The sequence below is a fragment of the Gossypium hirsutum genome, chromosome D05, assembly GCF_007990345.1.
Source record: "Gossypium hirsutum isolate 1008001.06 chromosome D05, Gossypium_hirsutum_v2.1, whole genome shotgun sequence".
Classification (NCBI taxonomy): domain Eukaryota; kingdom Viridiplantae; phylum Streptophyta; class Magnoliopsida; order Malvales; family Malvaceae; genus Gossypium; species Gossypium hirsutum.
This window is the reverse complement of record NC_053441.1, coordinates 20,593,501-20,613,344: the sequence shown is the minus strand read 5'-3', so window position 1 is coordinate 20,613,344 and position 19,844 is coordinate 20,593,501. Positions and strand designations below refer to the sequence as shown.

General features: G+C 34.7%; 2 protein-coding genes and 2 pseudogenes across 3 annotated transcripts; 2 read left to right on the top strand and 2 right to left on the bottom strand.

The window, feature by feature from the left end:
* Positions 1 to 434: 434 nt before the first annotated feature.
* On the top strand, positions 435 to 4,274 carry LOC121202800 (phospho-2-dehydro-3-deoxyheptonate aldolase 2, chloroplastic-like; annotated as a pseudogene).
* Positions 4,275 to 5,849: 1,575 nt separating this feature from the next.
* Positions 5,850 to 12,369, top strand: LOC107905095 (F-box protein At1g78280-like; annotated as a pseudogene).
* Positions 12,370 to 14,467: 2,098 nt separating this feature from the next.
* LOC107905094 (serine/threonine-protein kinase SAPK1) lies at positions 14,468 to 17,232 on the bottom strand. Of its 2 annotated transcripts, XM_016831664.2 has the most exons (9): positions 16,813 to 17,232; positions 16,580 to 16,654; positions 16,146 to 16,247; positions 15,832 to 15,885; positions 15,661 to 15,753; positions 15,489 to 15,581; positions 15,306 to 15,410; positions 15,092 to 15,190; positions 14,468 to 15,005 (listed from the first exon to the last, which is right to left on the bottom strand). In XM_016831664.2, the coding sequence occupies exons 1-9, from the start codon at positions 16,930 to 16,932 to the stop codon at positions 14,727 to 14,729; spliced, it is 1,020 nt and encodes a 339-aa protein (XP_016687153.1). In that variant the 5' UTR covers positions 16,933 to 17,232; the 3' UTR covers positions 14,468 to 14,726. The 2 variants fall into 2 exon arrangements, with proteins under 2 accessions (XP_016687153.1, XP_016687154.1); XM_016831665.2 differs by lacking the exon at positions 15,832 to 15,885.
* Positions 17,233 to 18,246: 1,014 nt separating this feature from the next.
* On the bottom strand, positions 18,247 to 19,556 carry LOC121217834 (plant cysteine oxidase 1). The gene is made up of 5 exons (XM_041094271.1): positions 19,439 to 19,556; positions 19,189 to 19,340; positions 18,938 to 19,082; positions 18,631 to 18,834; positions 18,247 to 18,545 (listed from the first exon to the last, which is right to left on the bottom strand). Exons 1-5 carry the CDS (start codon positions 19,554 to 19,556, stop codon positions 18,436 to 18,438), a joined length of 729 nt encoding a protein of 242 aa, XP_040950205.1. The 3' UTR covers positions 18,247 to 18,435.
* Positions 19,557 to 19,844: the final 288 nt, after the last annotated feature.

The following is a 19,844-nucleotide window of genomic DNA, read 5'->3' as shown; positions in this document are numbered from 1 at the left end:
CCATCCCTTTATTTTAAGGAATTTGATAAATTGGTCCTTTTACTATAGTTTATCCAAATTTGATCTCGATATTTACAAAAATTAAAAAATTAGCTCAATTTCTAACAAACACATGAATTTGGACCATGAGTTTTTCCTATTGTGTTGCATATAAATTATTTTTAAATTGTAACTCAACTATATAAAATGTTCCAATCAGAATAAATCGTTATGAGTACTAAATTGAATAATTTAACTCAACTAACTTACGTATCCACATATAATTTCGTATGATGGAACTCAAATCTGGAGACTTAAGTTAATGATTTAATGGTGTCACCTAATTGGACTAACATCTTAATTTTTATAAAGTATGAGGAATAAATTTTGATAAATTAAAGTATAAGGATTAATTTATTAAATTTTATAAAGCATAGGGATGGGAGTTAATAATTGGACCAAAATGTTGAAAGAGTTGAAAGCCTGTATTTTGGCAACCCGCCCCCTGCTCTTTCACTTATAAAATCCTCCTTAACCTCCTCGCTTTATCTCCAGGTACCTAACTCTCGCCCAATAAAAAACCAAAGAAGACCTTTGTTAAACCAAAAATGGCTCTCACCAACTCCTCCATTCTTCCCACCAACTCCATCCTTCAATCTCAGCCATCAACGCCGTTCTCTAAGGCTAAGCCATTGTCTGTCCTTCGGATCTCCGCCGTCCATTCTTCTGACTCGCCTAAGAACCCCGTCGTCTCCGACAAATCCGTCAAGCAGCCCGCTACTGCTCCACTCGCTGCTACCAAATCTGCTACCGCGCCCACCACTGCTCCACCGAAGAATGCGGTTCCTGGGAAATGGACCGTGGATAGCTGGAAGTCGAAGAAGGCTTTGCAGTTGCCGGAGTATCCGGATCAGGCGGAGCTCGAGTCGGTTCTCAAGACTCTCGATGCTTTCCCTCCGATTGTCTTCGCTGGAGAGGCTCGGAGTCTTGAGGAGAAGCTCGGGGAAGCCGCCATGGGAAACGCTTTTCTGTTACAAGGCGGAGATTGTGCCGAGAGTTTCAAAGAGTTCAACGCTAATAACATTCGTGACACTTTCCGGATCCTTCTTCAGATGGGTGCCGTTTTGATGTTTGGTGGTCAAATGCCTGTTATCAAGGTCAAAACTTTTAACTTTTACCTCATAATTAAACATTTTAATTTTTTCCCCAATGTTTTTACTTCAGAGTTGGCTTATATTTCTGTTTTTTCTTTGGTAGGTGGGAAGAATGGCTGGGCAATTTGCGAAGCCGAGATCGGACCCATTCGAGGAAAAGAATGGAGTGAAGCTGCCGAGTTACAGAGGAGATAATGTCAACGGGGATTCCTTCGATGAAAAGTCTAGGATCCCTGATCCCCAAAGAATGATTAGAGCTTACTGTCAATCAGCAGCTACTTTGAATCTTTTGAGAGCTTTTGCTACTGGAGGTTATGCTGCTATGCAAAGGGTTACTCAGTGGAATTTGGATTTCACCGAACACAGCGAGCAGGGAGATAGGTAAAAAAAAAAAACAAACTGGATCCCGTCTCAGTGGACTTTACTTTTTCTATTTTTGGTTAATTCCTTATTCAATTTCAATTTTGTTGACATTTTCTAGGAACTTTCTGTTTGAAAATAAGTCGGTGTGATAGGGAAATCGTGATGTAGGTTAATTTCCAATTGTTTTGTCATGTTTTGCATCTTTTAACCGTGGTTTTGTTGAGTAAAAAAATTGTAATTTTATATGCCATTTTTTATGGATGTGGCGTCCACTGTTGTTGCTGTTAGTTTTTATTCTTAATATAAGAATCCACAAGCTTTAACCTTGGATTTTTCTCTGTTGCTTTCTCCATCATCTGTTTTTGTCATGTGAATAAAAGATAGATTCTCCACTCATTGTTACTCTGACATGGACATCACATGTTTTTCCTCTTGAAGATAATTTTCGAAAAGGTTAAAGTTTTCAAATTTATTTACCCTTTCCGGTGTTTGGCAGGTACCGTGAACTAGCTAGTCGTGTGGATGAGGCCCTCGGATTCATGGCTGCAGCTGGACTTACAGTTGACCATCCTATCATGACAACAACTGAATTCTGGACTTCCCATGAGTGCTTGCTCTTACCTTACGAACAGTCACTTACCCGGCTTGACTATGATTGTTCTGCTCATTTCCTGTGGGTCGGGGAACGAACAAGACAGTTGGATGGTGCTCATGTTGAGTTTTTGAGAGGAGTTGCTAATCCCCTTGGAATTAAGGTAATGACACCCTGGTCTAATGTTTCTAAATAATCAGTTATATATCTTGTTTAAGAAAAGAGGTATTGAACTATGGATCTTATACAACTCAATTGGTTATATTTTGTCAAGTGTGCAGTTTCGATGCTTAATATTTGCAAATAAATATGAGTTTTGATTATATATCTGTGAGAGTGAGATGACTAACAAAGAGGCTTTTCTGCTACAGGTGAGTGATAAGATGGATCCGAATGAAATGAACTAGTAAAGCTGATTGAAATTTTGAACCCTCAGAACAAAGCTGGAAGGATTACAGTTATCACAAGAATGGGTGCTGAGAATATGAGAGTGAAGCTTCCCCATCTAATTAGGGCAGTGCGTCGTGCTGGGCAAATTGTCACTTGGGTCAGTGACCCTATGCATGGAAACACCATCAAGGCTCCTTGTGGTCTCAAAACTCGCCCCTTCGATTCCATAAGGGTATGTTAATCATTACTCAACCTCTTACTTTGAAGGATTAATTACTGATAATTCATTGGACTTAAATTGTCATTTTGTGTGTTATTCACTTACCCCTTTGAATTAGGGACTCCTGCAATTTATCGAGTCCAATTAAATACTTTCTCACGATATGAAATGACAAATGACAGGTCTTTTTATGATAAAATTATTACCTTGTTCAAAAAAGGGAAGGGTCATAGTAACTGAGGACCATAATTTGAATAAATGTTTATCATTGTGAACATTTTAAGATGGACTAACATGTGATGCTCGAAAAGATGGGCTACAATTTGTTTGCATCTTGAATCCATCCATAAGTGCTTCAATGTTTTAGTTTTAGAAGCATTTTCTCTGCCTCTTGTCATAAAGTAAAGGAGGAGTGGCTATTGATAATTGCTTCAATGTTAAATCCCTCGGGTGGCCTCATTTTGTCCTTTCAAAAGGAAAAGTTTGACATTTTCTAGGTAGAGTTTGAAGTCAAACATATTATCATGGTGGGGTTAAACTTGATTCTAAAATCGAAGGTTCACTCATTACAGCAATCACATTGTGAAGAAACGAAAACAATCCATTTGGGTGGTTGCATTTTGCATCTTAAAAAAATTAGTCTATTTTCGAGGAGGAGAGTTTTCAGTTCAAATATATGATGGTGTGGTAGGTGAGAAAGAGAAGATTTCTTAAAGTTGTTTGGACCAAATCATGAAATGAGATTACTTAAAGTAATGATTATAATAATTTTCGGGAAGAATATGTTTTCAGTTGGTAGGTGGTCATATTTCCCCGACTCATGATTGATTCAAAACCCATATTGCAATATAAAATCTATTTAAAGATTATCTAACTATTCTTGATGATTCTCAATTGAATTTTGCTACCACTGTTTTATTCTCCTACTTTACTATGGCTTCCAATTATTTAGATGGTAGTAGCCAATCCGTTTGTCTAATTTTCAATAACATAATTAATTCGCATCCATTTTCGACAGGCTGAAGTGAGAGCTTTCTTTGACGTGCACGAGCAAGAGGGAAGTCATCCTGGAGGAGTTCATCTAGAGATGACTGGACAGAATGTTACAGAATGCATCGGGGGATCCCGGACTGTTACATTCGATGACTTGGGTTCACGCTACCATACCCACTGTGACCCTCGTTTGAATGCCTCCCAATCTCTTGAGCTCGCCTTCATTATCGCCGAGCGCCTCAGAAAGAGGAGGATCAACTCACAGCAACTGCAACCACTAATCACAGGGCTGTAAAGTGGTGGTCAAGGATCCTGCCGCTAGCCTTTTACCAAAAATATGTTTGTCCCCCGTTTTTTTCCCCTCGCTTAAGTTGTTATTGGCATTATTAATATTTTTTTTAGTTCGGGATTCTTGAGTTATGTGGTGTATTGTATGTGCATACTGGATGGAAACGTACGGATATGAGAGGAATAAAAAAGAAGAAGCTATGGCTGAATTCTAAATACCAAGATTATTGTGGTCATGCGGATGATAAAAGAATTGATGTTTTCAAATGAAAGAAGAGGGGTAACTTTTGCTTCATCTATTAATTTACTTTTACGACAAGTATAAATATTACTATATCCTATGGAAAATATGTTTTGTGACAGATATTTATGCCATTGTTGGTCTTCAGATGATGGCACGTGGACTTTATAGTATAAGTCATCTAAAAAAGTAGTGTTCATTGTCCATCTGCCACTTTCTCCTTTGCTTTTTTCTTTCTCTATATTTAAAAATAAAGGTTAAATTTTAATTTTCGATCCCTCAATCCTCTTTACATATCTAATACTTGTTGAATTTATTAGAAGCCCATTTTTACATTAAAAAGAATAATCATATTAAAAAAAAACCATTTGAGAATAAAAGGTTTATATATAATTTTGAGATAGACATGTTATTGTATTAAATTCGCATCAATTAAGCCTTTGCCGTTAATTAAAATAATTAATTAAGCCCATTCGTTAATGGTTTTCGTCATTGACCATGTTGACCATTAAAATAAATTGATGAAACAATTATATAGTTACACATGATAGCTTATGGTTTAGTCTAATATTTTTCCCATAAAAATATTAGAAAATCTTAAAAAAAGAAAAATTATAAAAATTATTGAATATTAAAAATATGAAAATTAATATAAACTTATAAATATTATAATAAATATAATAAATTATAATTTTTTATAAAAATTATAAACCATATTTAAAATATTTAAAATTTTATAAAAATGTATTAAAATTTTGTAAAAAATATAAAAACTATAAAAAATTATAAAAAAAATTAAAAGTATTGAAGTTAATATAAATTTATAAAAATTATAAAAAAAACATAAAAATTTGAATTGGATCTAATCAGTTGGTTGGACCGATTAGACCGAAATCGGCAAGAGTATCGGTTCGGAGAAAGTCATTAAACTGGTTAACCTAGGAACCAGATGGTTTGACTGATTTTTTAAATTTATTTTTTAATTAATTGAACTGGACAGATAAGTCAAACTAACAAACCAATGACTTGACCAATTTGACCACCATGCCGGTTCTGAAAATCTTGGTCAGAATATTTCATTCTAACATGTGCTAATAGTTGGATAATGAATTTTTTTTTGGATAATGAAATTTTAGTTTGATAAAAAAATATTAAAAAAAATAAAAAGTCAGTTTAACCACCTGATTCCCAAATCAATCAATATAATGGCTTTCCTCAAATTAATTCTTGTCGATTTCGGGCTGATTGGTCCAGTTCAAATTTTTATTTTTATAAATTTATTTCAATTTTAATATTTTAAATGTATTTTTATAATTTTTAAATATTTTTTAAGAATTCTAATATATTTTTTAATTTTAAATAATTTTTTATATTTTTATAATATTTTATATAATTTTTCTAATTTTTCTAAATATTTTAATTGTTTTGTATGGAAAAAAATTAGATTAAACCAAAAGTTGCCACATGTCACCATATGATTGGTTCATCAATTTATTTTAACAGTTAATATGATTAATGATGAAAATTATTAACAGATAATCTTAATTAATTATTTAATTAACAGCGGAAACTTAATTGGGTGAGAATTTAACACATGAACTTAATTATTTTTTGTATTTTTTAAGGGCTTTTTTGACAATAAATTTTAAGAAAAGGAACAAGAAAATGAATAGGTAAAGGGCGCGTGAGCAAATCCTACGGAGCAAACGGTAAAAGCGCGCGAAAGGAACAAGTGGGATACGTGTCAACATGCCCTGCGTTCTTCCTTTCGTAGCAAAAATGTTTAAATGACAACACCAAACCAAACCAAACCAGTTCTTGTCTTAAACGTAAACCTTCCTTCCTCCCTGCTTTCTACTGTTTTCTATTTGCTACTTTGCTTGGATCGATCCCCAGTCGTCTACCTTCTTCAATGGAAATTCTTCATCAATCTCATACTTTCCCGATCAGAGACCGGCGAGCCGACTCCCTAGGCGATTTCAAATATATCCCCGACGAAATCATTTGCACCATCTTAGATTGTCTCACTCCTCTAGACCTCGCTCGTCTCGCTTGTGTCAGCAGGTTTTATTATTTTTTTATGGCTCTCTGTTCTTTTCTTTGCCAATTCTTATATTCTCAATTGAAGTGTCTTATTTGTTTTGGTGTTTGTATCTGTTAGTTTTATGTATATATTCTGCAATGAAGAGCCGCTTTGGATGAGTGTTTGTCTCAAGAAAGTCAGTGGTCACATTCAATACAAAGGCTCCTGGCAAAAGACAACATTGCATTTGTATTCTGCTCTTTGCAACTCAGATTTAAAATTTTCTGATTTCCTTTGTAATCGAAGTTTTAGTCTGACTTTGTACGGATTTATATTAATTTATTTTTAATTTTGCAATTCAGAGAGAATTTGCCGAATGAGTATATAGAATTTTGCAGAAAACCATTGCAGTTTGATGGTAAATAGCCTCGTGATTTTGTTTTTATGAAAACAAACACTTCTCCTTTTTGGAAATGATGGTATTGATTTGAGTAATCTTCTTTCTCTTTTGGGTAGGATTTAGCTCTCCATTCTTATACAAAAGATTATATAGATGCCATACAACATTAGACGGGTTTTCGTTTGATGATGGAAATGTTGAAAGAAAAAATGACATATCTGCAGAACAGTTTCATCGCGAATATGATGGGATTAAACCGGTATCCCCTACATATTTTTTGTTTGTTTTTTAGTACATCATGTTGAACTCACTCATTCAAATGATTGTAATGATTTTAGAGTTTTACTGCGTACTTAAATTACATTTATTAGAAGAAATCACTATATCTGTAAATGTTTCGCTCTTCATTAGTCAGTCAATCTGCATTTGCAACTGTAAGTTACTAGTTGCGTGCTTTTTGAATGGGGTTCTTGCTGATTGACATTTCAGGTTTTGCTTAATGGATTGGCCGATACTTGGCCTGCAAGGAAATCTTGGACAATTGACTGGCTAGTGCCCAAATATGGAGATACAAAATTCAAGATTTCTTCCCCTTTAAAAGTTTCGATGACATTCAAAGATTATGTATCGTACATGAAACAACAGCATGATGAGGATCCTCTTTATATTTTCGATGACAAGGTGAGTCTAGGGTAGTCATAATATTTATACTATTTTTTAAAGTGCAGGATTATAATTAATCAGATAGCGACCTTCTTGGAAAGTTTCGGAAGTACTTTGATTGTTTGCCATGCAGTTTGGAGAATCTGCACCTGGTTTGTTGAAAGATTACACTGTACCCCAAATATTTCAAGAAGACTTCTTTGATGTTTTAGATAAAAATTGACCATCATTCAGATGGCTTGTTATTGGTCCAGCAAGGTCTGGTGCCTCTTGGCATGTTGATCCCGGACTTACCAGTGCCTGGAATACTCTTCTATGTGGTCGAAAAAGGTATTTTTGATAAATTACCTCTGTATTTATAAAATGCTTTCATGTTGGTGGTTTTGGAATTTACATGTGCCTCCATCAAGCTTAACAAATAGTACACGTCTGTTCATGGAGATCATTTATGAACAACCTCCAGCAAATTTATTTCATTTTATCTTTTATCTGTTTCATTGGACCTTATACTGTTGTGCGAACTGGCCGATAATTTTATTTTTTTAGCAGCATAGGATAGTACATTTTGTTGCTTCACTGTAGTTGAAGAGCTGATATCCAGGATGACATGTCTAAATATTTTTGGACAGGTGGGCATTGTATCCCCCAGGAACAGTTCCATTGGGTGTTACAGTGCATGTAGACGATGAAGATGGTGATATTAGTGTTGATTCTCCAACTTCATTGCAGGTATATAGGTCTGATATCCCAGGACCTGTGTTTTATCTCCTAATTCTTGTCACTTTTTTTTGGGGTTACTTTTGCTGGATCCTTCTTTGCTTCTGTACAGTGGTGGCTTGATTTCTATCCGCTTCTTGCTGATGAAAACAAGCCAATTGAGTGTACTCAACTGCCTGGGGAGACCATTTTTGTTCCGAGCGGATGGTGGCACTGTGTCCTGAATCTGGAAACAGCCATCGCTGTGACACAAAATTTTGTGAATTCTAGAAGCTTTGAATTTGTATGTCTAGATATGGCACCGGGTTACTGTCATAGAGGAGTATGTCGTGCTGGTTTGCTTGCTCTTGATGAAGACAGTTTAGAGATCATCGAGAAGAACATGCCCTGCGAGAAAGAAAATTTTAGGTGCTTAGACTTGATAAAGAAAGAGACGAAAGCCAGAATTCTAAGGCCTCAACAGAATGAAAATGGAAAAGAAAATGCTAATGGGAGCTATAATGTATGGGAACACGATTTTTCTTTTGATATAAATTACTTGGCCATGTTTCGGAATAGAGAGCTAGACCACTTTACTTCTCCATGGTGCCCAGACAATTCCTTAGGGCAGCGAGGTTTGAGGGAATGGCTGTCCAGGCTTTGGGTTGGAAATCCTGGAAAGAGAGAAATGATTTGGAAGGTTATGTCACATTTCTTGCACGAATATCTTCTTCCCACCAAGTCAGTCTTTTTACTTCATTTTCCCTTTCTATGGATGAGTTGACTAAGCAAATTAAAATAGGTACCCACATTTTTTAAGAGGTAAAATAGGCATGCTTTTATTAGATATTCAGTCTTGAACTAAACCACAAATTGTTGAAGAATACAGATAGAAGCCCTTATAGGTTGTTTAAGAGATTTTCTTTATAACAAAATTCCCCTTATCACATATTTGGATAATTATGTCTGGCAAGTTTTCTTCTCTGGCAAGCACTCTTTATGGTGTTTACTAGATATTTATCTCGCTATCGCTTTGTCAAAAACTTTGGCATAGCAGGTGATATTTTATTTTGTTGCTAACTTAATATCATTTACGTTCTCTCATTGTCTTAGGGAGCTTGTCTTGCACTAAATGCAGACAAATGGTTGGATTGCTTGGGGAAAATCTGCTTCTTTCACAGTTTGCCTTTTCCCAGTGAGAATGCAAAGCTTCCTGTTGGAATGGGCAGCAATCCTGTGAGTTTATTTCCTTTTACGAATGGAAAGTTAGGGGAACCAATTGTGAGAGATCACTTCAAGGATATTCCAGAGCTTGTCATTACCTTGTACAGAGGCATGTTTCCCACTAGTGACACATAACCATACTCCACTGGGCATATCAACTTTTGACAGTCATCCTTAGAGTAAAGAATGATGGCATCTACACATAGACACGTCTTCCACAACATGTGATCTGAGTGCTGTTTATTTAGCATGTTGATATGAATTTTGCTGTTAAAGGATCTGATCTCTATGTCATTTGTTGATGACCAACAGATTTTATAAACTCAGTCATGTTATCAGCAGAGAACGTTTGTATTTCAACTGACAGTTCTAGTTTTCTGCAACAGGTCTATGTCATGGATGAATATGTGGTCAAAATCTTTGCTGAAGGAGGGCCGCAATCTTCAATATTTGATTTGGGCACTGAGGTAGCTACATATGTTTACTTATTTCATACTCCTCATGTCTGTGAGTCTTTTACATACTGTAAGTTTCACATTTCCTTCTTTGCAGCTTGAATTCTACAGCACTCTTTCTGAAGTTAACTCTCCTCTGAAAAACCACATTCCTAATGTATTAGCTAGTGGGATTCTGCACTTGGAAAATGGATCTTACAATATTGATTCTTGGGATGGTAAAAAAGTGCCTGATGTGATTAGAAACTGCAGTTTGATTCCAGAGAAGGGCACAGGTGATGTCTTTCCCTTTGGTGTTCAGAGCAAGATACTGTTTACGTACAGAAAAGATGTGTCGCCAGAAAATGGACCAGACGATTCAGATGAATCTACTATTGTCTTGCTGCCTTATCTTATAACAAAGCGTTGCAAAGGAGAGATATTTACTGAATTGTAAGTACTTACTCTGAAATCTCTTACTTATTTCTGAATGAATCTTTACTTAGAGAACCTGAGATGTCAAAAGTAGATTGGTGCAACTGTTAAGCTTCCATTTAATTTCTATTGCAGAAGAAATGTATTGCCATGGGAAGATGTGCTTAACTTAGCTTCCTTTTTAGGAGAGCAACTACGAAGCCTTCATATGTTGCCCTATCCTTCCTTCAGTAATTCAGATCTTTCAGATTTTGAACAGAATAGGGAGTTTTCCTCTGCCAATGACATGGACATGGAGTTTGTCTCCAACGAATCTGATATTCCAGTTGAATGGAAAATCTTTGTGAGAACTTTAATGGAGAAGAAGAAGAATGTTTCCGGCCGCTTGAGTAAACGGTATAATATCTAATTTGGGAATGGAGATTGTTCATCAACTTTTACAATCACCAGTATTTCTACTGAAAATATTATTTTTACCTCCTAGTTTTGCAACCAATTATATTGTGTTTGTTTTTCATGTACAAACGTCATATCTGTTTTTTTTTAAACATTGCATGCTTCAGTCTTCTTGAGAACAATACCAATTGCACAGCCATTGACCTGTGCTTCTTTCATGCTATACAGCCAAATACTTGTTTTCTCGGTTAAATCTTTCACCATTATGTGGACCTAATTTCTGCTTTTTATATATAATGGGGAAAATTTTCTTACCTACTAGAAATTTGCCTGTAGTTTATTTTCTATTTGGGAATAATGTCTATTGTGCTATGCAGTCAATCAGTGGGAGTGTTAGCATATTACTCAATGAGCATAACAACTTCACAGATAAAGATTTTTTTTCTTTCTATTTGTTTTAGTCTTCTTTATTTACTTACTTTATCATAGTGTCTGATTATATAATGCCTTTGAAATTCTATACTAAATTTTGTAGGAGCGATGCGATTCCTAAAACGCTTATAGAGAAAGCTGAAGCATACCTTCCAGATGATTTTCTGAAGCTGCTTTCTATATATGAGGTTCTTTTATAGTCCCACTATCCTGTTTCTTATTACCTCTTTTTCCTCTTAATCTTATAGGTAGAGCCTCTTGTACAATTATACCTAATGCCCTTGTGTATTGATAGGAAAATGGCATGAAAAAAGTTGGTAAGCCTTGGTCCTGGATACACAGGGATATTATGGATGACAATATTTACATGGAATGTAAATCTTGCTCAAATGGAATTCCTGCGCCAACAAGTAATGGTGGAGTAGCTAAATCTTGGCGCCCTACTTACATCCTTGATTTCAGTAATCTTGCTGTAGGTCAGTCCACTATCTTAATTTGATGTCTTTCCACTTTACTATGACTAAAGCTATTGTCGTTTGTAAATCCTTCATCCCTCCTTCCTGTTTTGCTTTAGACATGAGGATTTGCTTATGCCAACAGAAACTAAATCGCACCATAATTGGATTGTGCAAACATAAGAAACGTGTAGTGAGAATGAGAGATTAATGCAACTGAAAATATTCAAGAGCCATATGATATTTGCTTAACTTCTCATGTAAACATTCTGGTTTTAACCCAAGTAACTTTTCCCCCATGTTTTAGAACAAAATGAAGCTGTTACTCTTTTCCTAAAAGATTATTTTATTCTCGATTAGTGTTGTGTTGAGGGAAATAAACGATGGATATTGCAGGTGATTCCATTAATGACTTGATACCCATGCATTTAGATGTGTTTAGAGGGAATTCCGATCTGCTTAAGCAGTTTCTGAAAAGCTATAAACTTTCTTTGATGAGAAAAACACCGAAGCAAGGTAGCGATGATGATAAGTATGGACGACTTTCGTACCATGCCATGTAAGTAAATAGAATCCAGTTACTTTCTTTCCCATGATATTTATTGCGGTTCAAATGCAATGCTTGATTAGATATGCAGCATAAGGCCACTAAGAGGTGAAACATTAAAGTGGGATATTTGGATGTACAGGTGCTTCTGTATTTTGCATGATGAGAATGTATTAGGTGGTCTATTTAAAACATGGAAGGAACTTAGAGCAGCAGAGTCATGGGAAGAAGTTGAGCTTCAAGTTTGGGGAGAATTAAATAACTATGAAGGCTTTCCTTGATTCACGTCTCATAAGAGCACCCTGATGAATGCTTACTGCAGCTTATTAAATTTTTTTTATCCTCTTTCGTTTCCTTTTAAAATTTTATCTTTCTCAATACCTTCTGCAGAAGTTGGGAGTTACAGGAAAAGGAAATTAACCCATTTTTTGGTTTTCTCTTCAAGTTTTGAAAGGTTGGTTTTCATTCGCAGATATTTTTTTTCTATTTCATGATCCAATTATTACATGTTTTATACTTTTTTTTTTAATTAGTTCTTTGGTATGCTATGTGTAATCTATACTTAATAATTTCAGTCACAAAAATTGATCTAAGAAATATATTTATAAGAAATTGAAATTAATGATAACATTTATATGCCTACGTGTGTGTGGAAACAATAATTATAAAACACAAATAAGGTTTCAAATCTCATCATATTAATATTTTTATTGGATTTTTTAGAGTGAAAACATTAAAATCTCCTTGAATAATATTACTTATTTTTTTAACAGAGTTGGTGTCCGGTTGACTCGTGACATCAATTTAGTTAACAACTTTATTAATAGTATAGATACAACTTATAGGGTAATAAAGTGTGCATCATAAAAATTAAAATGTATAAAAATATTAAAATGAAACTTTGGTTGAGTGGTAAATTTAAAGTTTTACTAATTTAATTTATGCGTGTTCAAAATTTCATCACATGCATATTTTTATTGAATTTTTTAAAAGTGAAAAGACTAAAATACTATTGAATAATATTACCTATATTTTTAGATTTTATATAAAAATATAAAAAGACATTAAAAAGGATAAATACTATCATAATCATATATTTCTTACTTTGTAAATTTTTTTTTTGGTAATCTTACAAGTGAGCTGAGACCTAGTTGATAGTGACATCAACTCAGTCAAACATATAAAAAAATAACATATTTGCCTAAAATAGAAATAAAGTCGGATAAATATAAGTAATTTTTTTTTATACTTAAGGGTAGAGGATGGAGATATCATAACTTAAACTCATGTTAAATAAGTGTCTGACAAAAGTTTTAATCACCACTCAATCACTCTATATAAATCAAGATAATTTAAACAATTGTATTTTATTTATATTTACATCACTGACAACAACAACAAACAAAATGTAAGATTAAGATATTATTACTCTATTAAGTGACTATGATAATTATCTATCATTTATGTGGATATAATAATTATCTAATGTGACTATTAAGTTATTGTTTAATAAAAGAATATTGGTTTATTCATCTTCTATTTTATCAAATTTTCTAATGATAGTATTCATAATTTTAAAATTCCTAATTTAATGCTTGAAATTTAATTACTATATTTTACTGACATGACTGATACCTTAAAAACCTCTAGGGATTAGTTTAAAAGGTTTTTTTTATATATAATTCTATTATAAGTTTTATTAAATCAAACATTCTCAAACTATAATCTTCATTTTAAATTGGTCCCTAAACATTTTAATTACATCTTTAAAATCTTGAGGTTATGTCAATTAGATTCTTTCATCACTAAAACCGTTAATTTAACTGTTAAATGACATGTCAGATTATATGTGGCATAATTTTAAATTAAAAATTTAAGAAAAAATGAATATTTTAAAAATATTAGTTTTGAAGTTTTCAAAATTTTTACAAAAGTTTTATCATTGCTACTTTTTTTAATTTTATTTTAGTTTTAGCTTTTACTTTTAAAATTTATGCAAAAATATCTTTAAATTTTTCATTTTAAATTTAGTTGCATAAGATTTGATGTGTCATTTAATAACAAAAGGACCTTATTGATATAACATGGATAATTTTGAGAAATAAATAGAATGTTTTGAAGTTTGAGGATCAACTTAAAATGAGGATTATAGTTTAGGGACGTATGGTGCAATTAACTCTTCTAATTAAATTTAAACCGCAATAACTTCACACAAAGAAAGCGAACCCTGTGAATTTGTAAAAAGTTGCAGGAAAGGGAAAAAGAAAAGGCATTACTGAAACGCGAAAGATGTAAAGTCAAACAAATTGCAGGCAATGATTGTGAACCTGCGATGATAAATTAAGAGGGCAAGGCAAGACTTTAAGCAGCAGAAAGCCTGGATCTTTTCTTGCCTAAACATTGGGTTCTGACATTTTTTGTTTTCCTTAGGGTGAGCAAGATGTGGTTTAATTTAATTGAGGTGAATCATCCATTAGAAATTCAGAATTAGACAGACCAGAGTACTTCTAAATTGGGTATCAATTATCATAAAAAAATATGGTTTGATGTATAAGAGCAATTAGATTATTCATAATAATACAACAGTTTCAGTTAAAATTACAAGTCTTTGCATTACTCTTACTCCATTCTCAATCACTAATTCCATTCCAACCTCCACAATTATAATAACTTGTGAAATATAGTAATTCAGAAGGGAGTCTTCTAGGAGCCAAAATTAGAACAGAAAAGATGAAAAACAAAAAAACAAAAAGCAAATCTTTTGATTGATGATTAGTCTATATATTTATGTGTGATCTGGTTCAGAGTGGGCACACAAAATCACCACTTGACTCTACATCTTCAAGATCTTCATCACCATCTAAATCATCATCAAGATCCATGCTCCCTCCCAGGAAAATTTCCCCGCCCTTGGGGACCTCTGTGGTTTTCATGGCCTCTTGTATTATAGACTGCACTTCTTCCAAGCTTTGGGAAGGGTTGTTCACATCATGGCTCTCCCAGTTTCCCCCTTCCTTCAGTTCCATAGGCAAGTTCTTTAAGAACCATGGGTGGCTTTTAATCTCTGTTATACTTATTCTCTGCACCAACAAGAGAGAACAAGATCAATACAAACAATCCTAACAAAGATTGGATGAATATTGGCAGCAATTGGATTAAATGATACCTTTCCAGGATTTTCCACAAATATCCGAGACAGAAGATGCTTGCAGTCCATAGAAACTCGGACATAATCGGGGATTGAGTAGTGGACAGTCAGTATTCTCTGCCATCACCAAATAATCAAGTTAGGGAAGCCTCAAACACATTTGCAGGTTCAATTATGTCTAATTTTGAAGAGAAAGTGACGGTCAAGGTTTTGTAGAAGCACAAGCACTCACCCCAATTGTCTTTCTAAAGTTTTTTGGATCATCCGGATCTTCAAAAGGATATGCCCCTACTAGCATCACATATAAGGTCACCCCACATGACCAAACATCTGCAATCTATAGTCATGGAGGATTAGATATAGATTATGTTACTTAGATCAACAAGTCCGAATATGTAACGAAGGATATTATTACCTTCCCATCATATTCTTTCTTGGATAGAACCTCAGGAGCAATGTAAGCTGGTGTTCCAACAGTAGATTTTGGTTGAGAATGAAGGACAGATGACTACAAAAATTGCAGGATAATTAGTTAGCGAAATCAAGGTTGTTGTTGTAAACTTGTTGATTAAGTTACCGTTTAATACCTTTGAGTATCCGAAATCGCAGATTTTGACACGCGGTGCCGTGCTGCCATCTAAGAGAGTATTTTCAAGTTTAAGATCCCGGTGGCATATTTGCTGCGCAAAGCAAAACAGAGACAGAACAATTTGTTGGACAAGTTTAGAACCAAGAAACTAAAAGCCAGAGTTTCATACCATTGAATGACAGTAACTGACTCCTGATATCAACTGCTGAAAGAAAAACCTTGCCTGTTGGAACTCAACATTAGAGAAGGTAAGGAATGTTATTATTCCAACAGAAGATATATACATAAGAAACTATGTTACTCGGATTCGAATGTGAATGTTAGATGCTGTAAGTGTTGAAACCGATGTGTTTTTTTTTTTTTTGTTTCCAAAGCTTTTCATGCATTTGAAAATCTGTCGGACATGAGAACTTCAAGAAACATGAAGGATCCGAGCAACATAACTATTATTTAACATCAAGTTGTCCACATTTTTCATTGTACCTCATCCTCACCGAATCGACCAGCATTGCAAATGCGGTCAAAGAGTTCTCCCCCTGCAGCATACTCCATGACTATGGCTAGATGAGTGGGTGTAAGAAGAACCTGTTAAGGCCAACAGACAACAATTTGGAAAGTTGTTAAAATCTTCTGCTTATCCATACTCTCGGTTTCCTGCTTCAGGGGATAGTAATTTGCTTTACCAACACTAAATAAAGAATAAAGTAATGTTTAAAAGAATAAATTACATAAACATTATTGTCTCTTTCACATTTTTTTTCTTTGGTTCTCCATAATGGGAAAAGAAGGGTGGTAAAAAACATCAAAGCCTAAAACTATCATAATGGAACGTTGATCATAGCTTATCTAGACAGGGTACAAGACAAGGACGCTGACAAATAAAGGAACATGGAATATAGGAATACCCCTAAACCCACCTCTTTGAATCTAACAATATTGGGATGCTTCAATGATCTATGGTTCATGATTTCCCTTTGCACATGTTCATCAATCTACAACAAAAAACAGGAAAAAGACCAAAATCCTTTAATCCACACATCCATGAATGATATCTGGATCAACATGACAGAGAATCCAATTAAAAACAGGGGAGAAAAGAAAGAAACCGGAAAGATTCAACAGACAATAAAAAGAGTATGAAGATAATAACCTTCTGCCCTCTCTCAATGAACTTAACAGCAAAGAGCTCTCTTGTCCATTTATCTCTAACCAGTTTAGCTACACCAAAGTTCCCTGACCCGATGTCTTTCAAAATTTCATAACGCTCCATAGTTTCGAATCTTTTTTTCTTTTATATTTGAAAACTACAGTATATAAACATAAAGAACTCCGTCCAAAACTTGACGCTTGGTTTCAAGTTCAACAGGTTTTATGAACCCCAAGTTGTGGCTTAGAAGTGACAACCATCATCATCATCGTATCATAAAAAGCTGCAGAGGGTTAAACCTTGTAAGCCTGATCTGCTTGACTGCAGATAAGCAACATATAGATAAACAGCACGTGGAACGAATGGCGGAGATTCGATTTAATTGGAAAAGAAAAAAGAATCTAAGGTGAAAGTTCCCACACAGTGTCGTGTCCGATGGTGTGAAAGGCTACAAAAATTCTTCTCCCTACAAAAGAAGAAAAAGACTAATTGGTCACTAGCGGCTACTACACGCCAAACTCAGGGCGGTAACATTCGCTCCATGTTACTGCTTATAGCTTACGCCTGTTTTACTGCACTTATAAGTGTTGAATTCAGTTGTGAGATTTTTACATTTCTGATAATATTAGGATGGTATAGGGTAAAAACCCTGGAAGCTGGTGCGCTGTGGGCTGGAAATTGTGCTATTAAGGAGCAACAATGACGTGCAAGGTAAGGCAGGACAAAACAAGGGAGAAATAGCACATGATATTTAGGCATCTTTTTCGTTTTCTTATACTTCATTCAAGGAATTGGTATTGTGCCAATAGATACATGAAACCAGTTTTGATGGATCAATTATCAGCCCTATTTTGTTTTGTTGGGGTTAATATCAGGTAGTTGGAAAATGCAGAGACATATTCTCAATGCTTCGTTTTTTTTCTTTTTAATCCAACCCTCTCTATTTAACTTGGATATTATGCTTTTAAAGTCCTGGGTTTTAAAATTATTTTCTGAAGGAAATCCGAATCATAAATAGGTGGTGATGTATAGGATGGAGATAAAACTACAATCAATATGACATCAGTCGTGACCAAATAACGACTTGGAAATTTGGAATCCGCAAGTCCAGTCAATAATGGTGCTGAGAAACAAATTTTCCATTTTTTCCACCCAACCTCATTCAAATTCGTGGGACTAAAAAACCATGGATCTTTGCTTGTACTGTTGTACGATTTTCAGCGAGAGCATCCTACGCTCTATTCTCACAATAAAAAAGCTCAAATCTAAACCACGATTGATATCGTCTCACCAGAACATTTTCGGCTCCTAAACTTGGAAATAGTCTTGTATGTAAGGATGTATAAAGCTGCTTCACCCATAAACTTCATCTCAAATTTTAAGAACAGTCAATTATTTTCATTGTAATTATATGCTTTTCTTATTTTTAATCGATAGTTTGGGCCAGGATCCAAAAAGTAACTAATAGAAGCTGGAGGCGAAAATGGTAACTGCAATAGGTGATTTTTCAGTTAGATGGGTTCACCATTATGAGATGCTGGGGTATGTTGTACATGTATACTTCTTTTACAATACTAAACAAAAAGGTTACAGATATACATATATTGAGAATTCTTGTAGGTCCAGTTAGCAAAGATCATCATCTGGAACATCAAGTGGAGGACCAAGGTAAGGTGCCCCCTTAACAACCAAGTCACATGGCAGTTTTACTTCTCTTTCCTCAAGCCAAGCATAACCTGGGGAATATCGAAACATAAACTCGGATGCAATCGATGACATCAAGAAGAGAAATTATAGTATAAATTGAATTCGATGATTTACCAGGAAGAGAAGGGACGGGGAAGTCTAAGAAGTAGGTGGAGGGCCTGCCCAAGTCATCGGAGTAGGGCGGAGATAAGACATCCAAGATAGCACAAGGGGTCAAGGCCGTGAATGAGTGGATGTTTCCACCGCTCCTTGGGAACAAGACCGATGGTTCACATGGTGCATTGAAGATGCCATCTATTGCTGTGCCTGCTAATCCATCTGCACCGTAGCCACACATGTTTAGTAGTACATTCATAACATCAGCATGCCTTTTTTGAACTGATTGAGGTTTCTTATAACTTTTCAATCAATCAACTCTTACTTGTTCTGGGGCTACAAGTCTCCCCACGAACCCAATCGTAGGCTTTGATGTAAACTGAACCATAAAGAAGTTTGCTTAGAACCGTCATCCCGGGGTGATCATGTAGAGGAAATGCCCTCCCAGCAGGAAAGCAAAAAATTCCCATCTGCACAACAGATTTAACTGATGATTTTAATCATACAGTTGCATCTACATATAAATATGTGCATGAAGTATGAATAAACAAACAAACAAGGTGTAGCAGTACTCACTGAAAATTGGTCACATTCATAGATGTGAATGTAAGTTATTTCAGAAACTCCTTGCCCAGAAATCAACCCATTGCTGTTCATGACCTCGCCTGAACCTGGAGATCCATCCGACCTAAATTCATCTATGCCAACATCCACAGCTTCAAACGTATCTGCTTGTTTGAAAATGTGTACCCATTAGTCATATCTACTAAACAAACCAACAACATTGTATAAAACCAGACAGAAAGTTAAGGAAGTGATTCAGTACTTAAGATGTTTTTGAGCCATTGAATTTGTTGGAAATTTGGAAGCTCTTCCTGGGAAAATACATAATTACAGGCATCATATAGCATTTGTATTTTGCTTTTCTCCATTTTACAGTCCATGAGGAAACTTTTACCTTTCACATCTGTCACGAATATATATATTAAGAGATCGCCCAGAGAACATTAATAACGTTAAACAAAACCAGGGGGCTTATTTTGACTTTTTTAAAATCATACGGTGGGCTTTTCTTTCTTCTCTTTGGAACTTTTCAAGGAACAATCAACTTGCACACACAACATTTTGCCCCATGATTATAAAATAAAGGATATACAGTTACCAGTTTAGTAATGGCATGATTCAATTTTCTTTTACTAATTATTATATATATATATTTGTTTGAAGTTATG

Bases quoted from the DNA above. Each gene is read 5' to 3' on its own strand.
- LOC107905094 (XM_016831664.2), bottom strand. From the start codon at position 16,932: ATGGAGCGTTATGAAATTTTGAAAGACATCGGGTCAGGGAACTTTGGT. The intron at 16,655-16,812 runs GTTATTATCTTC...TTTTTGTTGTAG, and splicing joins TCATTGAGAGAGGGCAGAAG to ATTGATGAACATGTGCAAAG. The intron at 15,582-15,660 runs GTATTAAACGGT...CAATTTTTGTAG, and splicing joins GCGATTTCGGATACTCAAAG to TCATCTGTCCTTCATTCTCA.
- LOC121217834 (XM_041094271.1), bottom strand. From the start codon at position 19,556: ATGGACTGTAAAATGGAGAAAAGCAAAATACAAATGCTATATGATGCC. The intron at 19,341-19,438 runs GTACTGAATCAC...TCAAACAAGCAG, and splicing joins ATGGCTCAAAAACATCTTAA to ATACGTTTGAAGCTGTGGAT. The intron at 18,835-18,937 runs GTAAGAGTTGAT...GCTACGGTGCAG, and splicing joins GACTTGTAGCCCCAGAACAA to ATGGATTAGCAGGCACAGCA.